Here is a 13,811-nt window from a genome sequence, read left to right on the forward strand (position 1 = left end):
AGCTTACTCGTTTTCGATCATCTTCATTGTCTAGCTTAATAACAAAATATCCCTTTTTCCATGGAATAAATTGAACTGAACCTGATAGCTTCCATTGATTCAATAAATCTTTTTTGACATCCTCAAATTTTAGGGTTTTGAAAAATATCAAACGCCCAACCAAACTAAATCTCCACATAGCCTTAATTCTAGCATGAGTCTCTCGCGGAATTTTAATCAAAACATCATTGTTTGTTGTAGAACGAACTGGAGGGTGAGAGAGCGTTTCAGCATCAATCCTTGACAAAACATGTGTTCTCTTCTTTAATATAGCCGCATAAGATACTTCCTTATGCATGCCTTGATTGCCATCTTCATGCAGATTCCTAAACGCGTTAGAATTGCCATCTTCATGCAGATTCCTAAACGCGTTAGGATTGCCATCTTCGTGCTGCTTCCCAAACTCGGTCGAATTAGGGTTCATAGCATTAGGGTTTGCAGCGTTATTCCTTGGGATATAGATACTTTTTGTTCGAGATTGATTCCATATCCTTTTAGGTTGATTATCTTGATGATTGCGTAAAACAGACGGATTATTATCTTGATTTTGCGCCATTAGAGCGCAAAATCAAAAGAAAACCTAAAGAACACAAAAGAGAAAAGGGAGGGAAAAAAAACCGGAGCTGTTTAACTGTGTGACTACGTGTAGCAATTTGGACCAAGTTTTGTGTCCCCACCTCATCAAATACTCCAATAAAATAGTAGGTATAATAACTGAGCGGATATAAAGGTCGGCTTTTACTAATAAAATAATGAAAATTATTACTCAGCGATTGATATTCGACCGGTAATGGTGCATACCATCTCGTCCGGTTTAAACTACACCGAGCGGTCGACCGCTCGGTAGAAACTTGACCTGGTCTGGATAAGTGGCAAATTTGCCACTTTGCCAACTACATAGTGGGTGCAAAAATGGCAAACTCTCTGGTTTGCCACACTCATATACACTGGCCTTAGTCTCTGGTTTGTAGTCTCTACCATTCAGAGGTTATAAGAATACGCCTTTTTTTCATTCTTTCCTTCTTTTACTTTGAAGGTTGAGAATTAACTCGAGGGATGCCAATATGATATATCTACTGTATTGTGAACAGAAGTGTTTCTGTTTTGAGGAACTCTTCAAAGATTGTTTTTTAATCATGCTAGGTGTGTTGCATGGTTGTAACATTGGGCTCCAGTACTGCAACAACTCTGAGCTCCCTCTCTAGCAGTGAACCCTGACATGGCTGATATTTGCACTATAAACTAGGTGGTTTGCTTTTCTGGATCCTGTGGAAGGCTAGGAATAGGGAGGCTTTGAACCAAACAAATTTTTGTGAGGATAAGACACTTCATACGTGTCTTTCAAAAACTGCCTAGGTTGGTAAGAATTCAGCTTTAAATTGGATACAACCCATGAAATAAGTAGAGGACAAGTTCCTTATGGCGGCAAGGCGGCAAACATAACATAAAAACTAGACGGAGAGACGAGGTGAAGTCACGGAAATTTGAGGATATGTGCGAAAAAAACACGAAAAATAACCTGTTCATAATGGGGAAGAAAAAAGGAAAACATCCCATAAATGATCTAATATAACATCACACATTAACAAACCTCACTCACACGATCACTATACCCGAAATCAAACAACATTTTTGGTGTACTTATTTTTTCTGTTTCAGTTCATCTGTCACCTTCTGTATTATGGACACAACGCGGCATTCCTCTGTTTCTCTCTATGAACTCCAAATGGCAACCCTAACCGCATGGCTTCTTAATCGAGCAAAGCCTACAACTTACCAATCCCATTACAGCATTCCATGTCTCGATATCATGTTCACAATCATCAAGTCACATTCACATTCATTAAACAACCGGAGATTATGACAAACTTTAATGATTTTATCTATTTTCCAGTTATTCGTATTTATTTCAGAAATGTTGGTGAGGTATGTTTGTTTTGATTTCGTATTTATTTCAAAAATTAGTTACATCTCTTAGCCTACTACGTCCATCCATGCAACCTCATAAATCCCATGCCATTTTTATGAATCCTAACCGTTAATGCGTTGGGTTCAACGTTTGAATTTATGACTTCAACAAACTAAATCCTAAATATCATAAAGTTTGGAGAGGTGAGCAAAATCAACATGTTAGAAAACCATGTAAGATGATGGATGTTGTTGATAAGCTGATAAAGTTGTTCTATTTTTATCCCGTCCGTCCATTGATCTCCTTAAAAATTGACCCTCTTAGATGTTCTTTAATTCTTCTCTTAGTTGTTGGGTACGTGTTATAAACCATATATGTATCATTATGATTTCTTGCGAAAGTAACCGAGATATATTTTCTTTTCTTTGTCAATTCAATATTAAGTTATCAATTACTTTAAATAGATAAACATAAACTTTGGCCTATTATGACTGATAGTCCATTTCTACTTCTGATTCTATTTTTTATATTTTACTGCAGAGTCGTGCACATCTGAATGTCTAAACTAAGGGAATTTGAAATTGTGCCTGGTATGCATTGATGGAATGGTAGTCTTTTTCGGGTGAAGACAAACTTATAGGAATAAAAAGCTTGATAATTTTATCTTATCCACCCTTCTAACAGGGTCTTATCAAACTTTTCAGAGGCACCAGACGAAAACAGAAAATTGGTGTCCTAAAAATTGCTGATATTGTTCAAAATAAAAGGATAACATAAATAAAATTGAAACGACTAGATGAAAGTAGTTCATTACTAAAAATTGACCTTCCCGGCCTTCTTGATGCAAATTCATCAATTATTATTCCTTTTTACAATCTTGTATGAAATTTCTACAGTAACAACCTTTCAATTTCCCTTTCGGTTTTTTTAAGCAAATAATTTTTTAGATTTTTCATTTCGGCATACATATCATGCCTATCAATATCCGAAACCATGTCATCCTCAAGATAATTTTGAAGCTTAATATATAATGCTTCTAAAATGCTATCATCAAGAATGTAACTTCTTTAGCCAGTCATCTAGATTTTTACTTTTGCATAGTTGAATATTGGATACTAAATAGGGCCAAAGATTTATTGAGCCAATAATTAGGGCCAAAGATTTATTGGGATAACTGATAAGAAGCTCTAGGATTTTGTAGGAATTACAATACACGATAGCGGTTTCATTTTTTTCTCCCATGGACGAAATATACAGTAATTAGTATATATATATATAATAAAAAAAATATTCGATCCCCCCATCATCCAGGATCCTAGGCGGCTGCCTATGTAGCCTAAGCATTGGGTACAACCCTGCTTCTAATCTAAGATAGAAAAATAAAAAAGAATCAGCCTTGGTCTGTGTCATACAATAAAAGATACCAGACAACCCATATAAACAAGGTTCCTACCTTAGTCCCCAAAGTCTTGGCAGGAACCACAACACCAAATCGGTAATCTATTGGTCGGAGACAAACTTTATGATAAAGAGGGACCCATATATGGGAGTGTCTTTAAAATCCGATCAACGATCATCGGTTGCACCACCTTTTACGCATTTACCGGAATGTCATAAAAGAGCTCAGGTTTCCAGGCGCCAATAATTCAACTGGGTACCTTTAGTTACAAGGAAAAAGCTCAAAGGAACAATAAAGTTATATCTGAAATGCTTTGTCCAGCATCAAATAGTGAATAAGGGGTTATATCAGTACTAATAGAAACATTTGAAAGGTTAGACTATATAGCATTAAAAGTTTGACCAAGCCAGCTAACCAGTGAGATGATAGCTAGTGTATCTCTTACAGCTTAAGGTAAGCCTGAAGTTTGACTTTTTTGGTATATCCGAATGGCACTCAGCTTAGCGAGAACAAAAGACCTAGAGTGAGTAATGGCTTAACTACCACCGTGCTAACTAGCACGATAACTAAGAAAAACCTCCCTTGGTCAACATCTTGATAAAGAACTTTGAAAAACTCGAGAGTGGCCATAGTTTCATCTTAAATTTCAACGTTTATGTGTTGCATCTCTCCGACCTAGTCAAAGGCTAGTTAAATTCCTGGTAAGACTTTATCATCTCCAATGTGTCTTTGATATCCTCGGGCTCCAATACAAGTTCCTATAAAATCAATAATCATTAGACCAGTGTAGAACTAGTAATTTTCATAACCCTGAATGATGCATGTTTTGATAGCAAATTAACACCAAAGGATTCTCTGCCATTAAAAGTTAAGAGATTATTTTGGATCCTATCATTTTTTCTGTACTGAAGATTGTTTATGACATGCTCCCGAATGTTATTAATCATGTTATAAGAACATAGATGTTGTTTTACGCTGTTCAAATTCAAATTTGCATCAACCACAATAATCTGGAGACATAATCGCATCTGGATTTCCAGATAAACCAGCAAACACATGCCAACTTTCTAATTTCATACCTAGTAAAGGTTACACTGAACCAAGAGTTAAACCAGTCTATGAAACTGATATTGGTACCAAATTCAGTGTCGTTATATCCAAGTAACTTCTGCCAAACACAAGTAGAAAATGAACAGTACATAAGGAGACATGTCAGGGTTTCCTCCCTACAATTGCAATATTTGCATAAAGGATCAATGTAGTGAAGCATACTTGCAATCTTAACTGTTGTTTGGAGGATACCATAAGCACATTTACATTTAAATAGTTTAACAGAAGGAGAGGTATCCATCTTCCCGATCATATTCCAACCAATATTTTGAGTATCATTTTTGTACATGTTATCCTTTTTTCCTTATATAGAGTCTTGAAAGAGAAATCACCCTTATTTGTTAGGCCCAAAAATTGGTTTTCCACTTAAATATTCAAATTTATATTTATAATTGCCATTTTCACCTACTGTGTAAACCAACTTTCCAGTTTAGAATTTTTATATTTATGAAACCAAGACCCCTCAGCCTTTTAGGATTGCAACGAAGTTCCATTTTGGGGATTTAATATTTGTTTGAGTATTTGAAGGTATTCTTGGGCACCTTTAGTTGTTTCAGATAATCAAGTTGTTATTTTTTCCTTTTTATAATGTAAAAAGGAGCTAAGTCCTTTATAATTTCTAAGGTTATGTATTGTGTTTGTTAGAAGACAGGTTAAAAATATACGTAACTCTATCGGGGCATAATACCATGAAAAAATATAACCGAATAAATTTAAGTAAAAGAAAAGTCGAATCAAGTATTAGATATTATATCCTTAAGACGAAATTTACCCCATTACGATACTTGATATCATCACAAAATGAGAATTTATTATCATCCAGGTTAACGATCATATCTTATTTGTGTAGTTAGCATTCCTAATACAAAAAATAATGAACCAAATATGTGATTATCTCTTTCGACTATGGATTATAATCTTATATAAGAATACATATTGTAAAGGTTTTTTCCAGTGTTTTTGGATGATCAACAAAGGAGAATGTGTGAGGCTCATATAGATTTAAAGGAGATTCTTGAAAAGACCAACAAGTATTTTCATGATGAATCGTATCCATTGGAAAAAAAACAAATCATATTCAAATTGAGGGGGTTTATATGAATGTATAAAACCCTTTTTAAAGTATCCACTAAATTTCATAGATGAATTTTCGACTATGACTTGCGACTAATTGGTTACTATTCAATTTTTTCAACAGTTTTTACAATCACCGCGGCTTCTTTTCATGTGTTTCAATACTCCTCTTTGCATTATTATGGTGAACTTTTGAGATTTTTTTTTTATGTATTAAGGGCTCAACAAAAACGAAGATGCACACATGTTAATTTTATGTCACTAAAGATAATATTCCAGTGTATCAAATTTAGTGTTTTCACTTTCAAATATGTGTACGAATCACTCTCTCTTCTCTTGGGGAGCACATCTTCTTCAGGAAGAATGCCAACCACTATTGTTGAATTTGTATTATTAACACCATTACTCCTCGGTTTCTTCGATTTTATCTTAAAAATTCAAAAATTTATCGTTTTGATGATATTCCAATTTTCTTCTCTGTTTTTTTTTGTTTGATCGATAAAGAATTTGGTGCTAACTCTATGACGGGATATTATACATCTATTCTTCAAACCTAATTCAAATGTCAGTTTGAATTCTAACAGAGGTGATATTCCCATTAGACGCCATCTTCAGTAGATGCAGATCCCTGTAAATTGAGATGCCTGATTTCCGATCAAATCTTCACGTTTTCTCTCTTCTCTTAGAAATTTTCAAAGTGTGCTTTTGTTTGAATTAAGGGGGTACAAATATTGAAATTTAATTACGTTATTAGAAGGACTTTATTGTATCCTAAAGGCATTATTTAAAATACTCGTTTGTATTAACTAATCATAATGGGAATGGTTGAAATAATTGTCTAAAAGAATATAAACAAGGGTCTTGAAGTAAGAAGAACGACACCCTTGTCCTTAATGACATTTTATTTCTATTAGTTTTCGTTTTTAATGAGAAATGTATTTGTCTGCGTCGAATAACAAATAATGTTGCAGGCTCCTATGCAAATTACGCATAAAAAAAGAAAATTGTTGGTCTTAGAGCAGGTCTAATGTTGGAATCTAAGTTATTCTTAGCTTGGAAAAAGTGTGAAATGTCAAGTTTAATGGCTTCCAAATTAGGTTTCCTATTCCTAAGGCATGTTCTAAATTTTTATGGAAAGTAGATTAAATATTAACTAAAACACCAATGCGAATTTCGGTCATTGTCCTTTATTGATCATCAATTGTGTAGGCCAAGATTGACCACAATCTAAAATCACGCTCAACACATTCGAATTGACATTTTGGAATCTATATAACCTTCCACCATTAGAGTGTCTCCAATGTAAGGGGTCAAGGTCATCTTAGGTGGAGGGCTATCTTTTTTGTGTGGGTCATTGCTAAATGACAAGAAAAATGATAAAATGTTTGTTGAGATTAGTTCCACATCGTATGAGGTATCTACTAAGATCATGTGGTTTATAAGTCTTGAGCGACTCTAACCTTGCAAGCCGGTTTTCGAGGTGAGTCAGGCTCATGGACTTCAATAATTTTCTACCTGATGTTCATCTCCAATCCCCAAGGTTTTATTTAACAAACTTTATTTGAATTTGGAGACAAAATGATGATGTGGACTTAAGACCCAAGGTCACGAAGAAAGTCTTATCTAAACTTTCTCCTTTACCCCACTTAGCTATTTCATCTTTCTTTAAGACCTTTACTATTGTATCGAAGATAAAAGCTTGGTGGAATAAGTCTCAAATCATAAATGTCATGCTATTTTAAGATCTTCACCCGGTGTGTTGAAGATGTTCTTAAACTTGAATTTCCAAAATCTACGTCATGGAATTTGGAAAATGGAATTCCTCGACTTAATCTTTGAGAAGCACAACCAAAACTCTCTGAATGGAGGAATGAGTTTCCTTCTTAGAGATTCAAACCATAAATTTGTTTATGTTCAGTCAACTTACTTGGTATGTTTCTCTGTAGAAGAAGCAGATACTCAAGCAATGAGAGGTGCCTTGATGGTGGTTTTGGAGAAGAGACTTGACCGAATCATTACGGAAAGTGACGTCTTAGATATTTTGGAGCAAAAAAACAAGAAGACTTTCATGGGAACTCAAAGAACTCATTATCTGTTACAGGACATTAAAACACTAATTATCAAGTTTAAGTTTATCTCCTTCGTATTTATTAATCATGTTGTAAATGGAGTTGCTCACGACCTAGTTCAATGGGCTAACACTAATGCAAGCCATATGGCTTGGTCTGGACCCCTATTTGACTCATACTACCCGCTTTATGTAAGGACCATAGGATGGTTATATGTAATTCTTGTATGTTGCTTATCATTTGAAGAAGAAGAAAAAAAAAGAATTGGCTGGATGATTGGATGCCAGACTGAAAACATAATGAACATTAATTCATTGTGGCGCGGGTCCACCGACAGACGTATTCCCCGCACTTCACAGTTTAGTCACACTCCACTCCACTCCACTCCATCTCCCACACTCCACAGTGTCAAATTCTCACGGCTTAGTTTTAGCTCCAATGACTGTGAAGGTTTTCGTAGTAAACAACTTCCCTCTTCATTTCATGTCCGAGTTTTTATTATCTATTAATGAATTTCGACGAATTTCTCGTTCTTGATTTTATTTTACCAAAACCCTTTTCTTCTCTGGAAGTGAATCCTCTTCATTGTTACAGAAATTACAGAGCTTTTTTGGTTGGAAGGTTGCAGTCAAACACAAACCCTAGAAAACGACACCAAATCCGTGAACAATCTCTGTCTTTCTTATATTTTTGTTTCTTTTCGTTTACAATATATTAACGTATAATTCTGTCTACAATTCTTTACCTTTACTCGAACTCACGGATTTGGTTAAATTGTAATTTTTGTTTCTATTTGGATTTCTATCTGAGAGCCAAACTCTAACCGATTCTTTATTTTTATTTATTTTTGTCTATAAATAAAGCTCAAATTTCTTCTAAACATTCTCACTTGCACACACCCAGAAAAATGGAGAATTATTTTAATTCTTTCAAGTTGTTCTTGATTTTAATATCAATGTTTTCTTGTACTGTTTTTGTTGTTGGAAAAGAATGTACAAATGTTCCTACTCAACTATCTTCACATACTTTGAGATATCAGCTATTATCTTCAAAGAATGAATCATGGAGAGAAGAAATGTTTTCTCATTATCATTTAACACCAACTGATGATTCTGCATGGTCTAATTTATTTCCTAGAAAAATTCTAAAAGAAGAAGAAAAAATGAATTGGGAAATGATGTATAGGAGTTTGAAAGGTCCTGATGGTTTTAAGAAGGGAAACAATTTCCTCAAAGAAGTTTCATTACATGATGTGAGATTGAACTCACATTCGTTTCATTTTCGAGCGCAACAAACGAATTTAGAGTATTTGTTGATGTTGGATGTGGATAGTTTGGTATGGAGTTTTAGGAAAACTGCAAACTTGTCTACTCCTGGAAAACCGTATGGAGGATGGGAGGATCCAACTGTTGAACTTCGAGGTCATTTTGTTGGTTAGTTTTTTACATCAGTTCTTATTTCATTTTTGCTATGTTCGCTTTAGTAGTTAAAAGTTTTTGCTTGAGCTGAAATTCGACTAGTATTTGCAGAACAGGAATTTTCTTTTGTTGCTTGGTGATGCTTAAAAGATTAGCATTAAGTGTATTGTGACTTTGTTTGCCAATGGTCACAAAATATATATTGCAACAGACAGCAGTTCCTACTCGAGCACCAATTATAATCACTGCTTTCGGCACAATGTTTAGATATACAATCTGCATAAGCATTTCCTTCTCGAGTTTTAATTTTTTTATATTTTCATGAACAAAGTGATTCCAACTCAGCAACACTCTTTCATACCACATATAGCTTTTATTATGCCTAAATTTATGGTTTTGAAAGAAAGTCTTATTGAAGAAACTCATTTTTAATAAGAAATCATCTCTTGTGGTCTTTGAAGGGCATTACTTAAGCGCTTCTGCGCAAATGTGGGCTAGTACTCACAACGATACCCTCCATGAGAAAATGTCTGTTGTGGTATCTGCACTGGAAGATTGTCAGAAAGAGATGGGCACGGGGTATCTCTCTGCATTTCCATCTGAGTTATTTGATCGATTTGAATCGATAAAGCCCGTGTGGGCACCATATTACACCATTCACAAGGTAGATTACAACAGTGTCATTTTTACTGGGCTCAATTTTATCTTTCCTGTGAACTAATTCTACTAGGTGTTAAACTGTGTCCTTTGATAGATCTTGGCTGGACTTTTGGATCAATATACATTGGCCAACAACAACGAAGCATTGAGAATGATGATTTGGATGGTTGAGTATTTCAGCAACAGAGTGCAGAACGTTATAGCGAAGTACAGTATTGAAAGGCACTGGAAATCACTCAATGAGGAAACTGGTGGCATGAATGATGTCCTTTATAACCTCTACAGTATCACGGTACATCTTCTCTGTCTAGTTTAATAAAGAAGTAATTTTGGATGATTTTACCACTTTTAATCTTTCTGACTTTTTTTGAACTCATACAGGGAGATCAGAAGCATTTAGTATTAGCGCACCTCTTTGACAAACCATGTTTTCTAGGTTTGCTCGCAGTGCAGGTAAATAAAAAACTACTCTTTTATTTTTACTATGATACATTATTTGAGGAAACCCTACAAATTGTGAATATACGTCAAAGCGACAGTGATATAACTTCTGGAATAAAGTTTTACTTCTACAAATATTGACAATATCTCTCTTAAATTGTTATAGGCTGATAGCCTTTCTGGTTTCCATGCCAATACACATATCCCTATTGTCATTGGAGCTCAGATGCGATATGAGGTTACTGGTGATCCACTTTATAAGGTAAAATGCTTCAGGATGATTTCTTTATCATTCAAAGCTGCTCTTTCATCTACCAGACCCTCATTCACGCTCATCTTTTGTTCTCTGAAGTTCCTTATTCATTCTAAGTTCTTCAATATTTTTGGCAGGCTATTGGAACATATTTTATGGAAGTTGTTAATTCCTCTCATACCTATGCAACAGGAGGAACGTCAGTGGATGAGTTTTGGTATTGGCCTTAAGGAAAATATCTTGTGAACTTTGTATTACTTTTCGTAGATCAATTAAGTTTTATTTTCTACTTGGTTAGCTCTCTTAATTTTACTATGTAGTTTGACAATCCAACTATAAGAACTTGTTGATTAGATATTTTTGGTGACCTTCCTTCCATAATCCATGCACAGGTCTGACCCAAAACGCTTGGCAAGCAGTCTAAAGAGAGAGAACGAAGAATCGTGTACTACATACAACATGCTAAAGGTCTCTTCCTAGCTAGCTTCATACTTCATGCATTTAGAATATGAGAATGGGGTAATATTTCCTAGGTTATTTGCTTCAACAATGATTTTTACATAAAGCTCTCACTCGATGTAGGTCTCTCGCAATTTATTCAGATGGACCAAAGAAGTGGCATATGCAGATTATTATGAGCGAGCCCTAACAAATGGGGTGCTCAGTATTCAGAGAGGAACCGACCCTGGAGTTATGATCTACATGCTTCCCCTTGGTCATGGGGAATCCAAAGCCCGAAGCTATCATGGCTGGGGAACGAAGTTCCAATCATTCTGGTGTTGTTATGGAACAGGTCTGCTAAAACCTTTATTTTCAAGAAGATATGTTAATGGTGATATTTTTGGTCTGTTGTTTTTAAGATACAGTTGTTAATTTTTACTTTCCCGGTCATATTTTGCTTCTCCAGGAATAGAATCTTTCTCAAAATTAGGAGATTCTATTTACTTTGAAGAGGAGGGAGATATTCCTGGTCTTTATGTTATACAGTACGTAGCAAGCTCACTCAAATGGAAATCTGGAGGGTTTGTGCTGAATCAAAAAGTAGAACCCGTTGCTTCATGGGATCCTTATCTTAAAGTGACATTCACATTCTCTGCTATCGAGGTTTGTCCTTCTTCTGTAAACAACGAAGGATATTGGCTTTTTTCATATTGTAGATTATGAGATTATTTATGTTTTCCATCACGTGTTCCAAGATACAAAACCTATACGTTCTTGAATGACTGTAGAGATGAACATGGTCATCAATTCAATGTAACATTTGTAAATGTGAAACACAAGTTACAAGTTGAACATGTGTTTTGGTCCTGACATCAGGGAAATCACAAAGGAAACCGCATGGTATCATCAAGCCGGACATGGTTTTACTCATTTCAGAAAATTATGGTTCCTCTCAAATTCCACCAGGGATTACTAGTGTTCTGGTTGGTCACAAAAAAGTGTTAATTTATTTTTGTTCTACAAATTTTAGCAGAAGGCTGGTCTGTTATCAACTTTGAACCTGCGCTTACCATCTTGGACGTATTCAAAAGGCTTAAAGGCAACATTGAACACCGATGATTTGCCTTTACCAGCTCTAGGTGTGTAACATACATTCCTTCTGTGAAACCAAAGTTTTAGAAGATTTGCAGAATTTATGAACCCCAAAAATGAGTGGCATTAACACGTATAATGAGATTCCTAAAGACACAATTAAGCATCCAAAAGTTTTTGTTATATCGTTATTAGTTTTTGCTCAACAATAGAGGATCTATATTAACCACATGGTTTTATAAACAGGGAATTTTCTATCAATCAGTAGAAAATGGGGGCCTGATGATAAACTAATTCTTCAAATGCCGATGGGTCTTAGAACAGAGGCAGTGCAAGGTAATTTGTCTCTCTAATTTTTTTTTCTTTAAATGGTCAAAACTCCATACTTCTAATTCTATTTATCATTGTATTCCGTGGGGTGCAGAAGTACTAAAATGCATTGAATATTCATTCAGACTACTAACAGTCAGTTGTAATGAAATTCACAGATGACCGACCAGAATATGCTTCTGTACAGGCAATTCTTTATGGCCCATACCTCCTTGCTGGTCTCACAAGTGGTGACTGGGAAATCAAGAGAGGAAGAAGGAACTCTCTTTCTGATTGGATAACTCCAGTTCCCAGTACCTACAGTTCTCAACTGGTCTCTGTTTCTCAAGCTTCCGAAGGAAAAGAATTCGTTCTTACAAATTCGAATAACTCACTTACAATGGAGAAACTGCCAGAATCAGGAACAGATTTATCCCTGCATGCTACTTTCAGACTCATCTCCAAGGAAGTGAACTCCTCTCATTTATCATCATTCACTGATTACATTGGAAAATCTGTAATGTTAGAACCAATTGATCTTCCAGGAATGCTAGTTGTGCACAATGGACCAGATAACAATTTAGGCTTGACAAATGCCGAGGTGGCTTCTGAAGAGGATAACAAATCTTCCCTGTTTCGAGTTGTGGAAGGATTGGATTTGAAGGACGGAACAGTATCTTTAGAATCTGAGCGTCAGAAAGGATGTTTTATATTCAGTGGTGCGACTCTTGGTGAAGGTACGAAGGTTCAGCTAAAATGTGAATCGGCTTCAAAGGATTCGAATTTCATTGAGGCGGCGAGTTTTTCATTCAGAGAAGGTTTTGGTGAATATCACCCTATCAGTTTCATCGCGAAAGGTGCGAATAGGAATTTCTTGATGATGCCATTGTTGAGCTTAAGAGATGAAGCGTACAGTGTGTATTTCAACTTTCGTTGTTGTATTTAGATTTATGTTAATCTGGAGGGTCTTGAATCCCTGGTTTGTAGTCTTTACCGTTCAAAGTTGGTAAAATAAGCCTTTTGTCGTTCCTTGGTTCTTTTTTAGGGTCGAGGAATTAGCTAGAGGGAGTCTAATGCCGATATAATCAATAGAGCAATATGAGCTCCCAAATAATCTTTTATACACTAGATCTTTCTGGATATTAACAACAGTAATACCCAAAAAGAGATGACTGCAGTAGTTGTAGAATCTTACTGTGGGTTTGGTTGGAGAATTCACAATTTCCAGGAACTGGGATTCACGTAAATCCCTTGTATGTTTGGCCACTCAGTTGAGATTTTTAGGATTCATAAAGAAAAATTGTGTTAAAGTCCATGTATTGTTTGGCATTGCCCTTAGAGCATCTCCAACAGTGTGTAAAAAATCCTACGTGAAAATCTAATTAAGACTTTTATTTAGGGTATTTTACACATATAATAAATATAAGACCCCATGGTTAAAAAAATTATCAGAAAATGGATCATATAGCCAAAAAGGCTCTTTTTCTGGGCCAAATGAACAGTTAGAATTTGGCCTGGGTCAAATAGCCAATGGAATCTTTTTAGTGTGGAGAGACATTACTACCCTTTTCTAACCGTTCTAACCCCACGTTTTCAT

General features: G+C 35.4%; 1 protein-coding gene across 2 annotated transcripts; it reads left to right on the forward strand.

Annotated features, from left to right (window-relative positions):
• Positions 1-7,977: 7,977 nt before the first annotated feature.
• On the forward strand, positions 7,978-13,243 carry LOC113322086. 2 transcript variants are annotated; one of them, XM_026570106.1, is made up of 12 exons: positions 7,978-9,033; positions 9,480-9,682; positions 9,773-9,970; positions 10,060-10,131; positions 10,286-10,381; positions 10,510-10,589; positions 10,765-10,840; positions 10,955-11,165; positions 11,280-11,476; positions 11,844-11,952; positions 12,152-12,241; positions 12,394-13,243. In XM_026570106.1, exons 1-12 carry the CDS (start codon positions 8,508-8,510, stop codon positions 13,158-13,160), a joined length of 2,625 nt encoding a protein of 874 aa, XP_026425891.1. In that variant the 5' UTR covers positions 7,978-8,507; the 3' UTR covers positions 13,161-13,243. The 2 variants fall into 2 exon arrangements, with proteins under 2 accessions (XP_026425891.1, XP_026425892.1); XM_026570107.1 differs by having other exon boundaries at positions 7,979-9,033; positions 11,847-11,952.
• The last annotated feature ends 568 nt before the right edge of the window (positions 13,244-13,811 follow it).

This window comes from Papaver somniferum, chromosome 11 (genome assembly GCF_003573695.1).
Source record: "Papaver somniferum cultivar HN1 chromosome 11, ASM357369v1, whole genome shotgun sequence".
Taxonomy (NCBI): domain Eukaryota; kingdom Viridiplantae; phylum Streptophyta; class Magnoliopsida; order Ranunculales; family Papaveraceae; genus Papaver; species Papaver somniferum.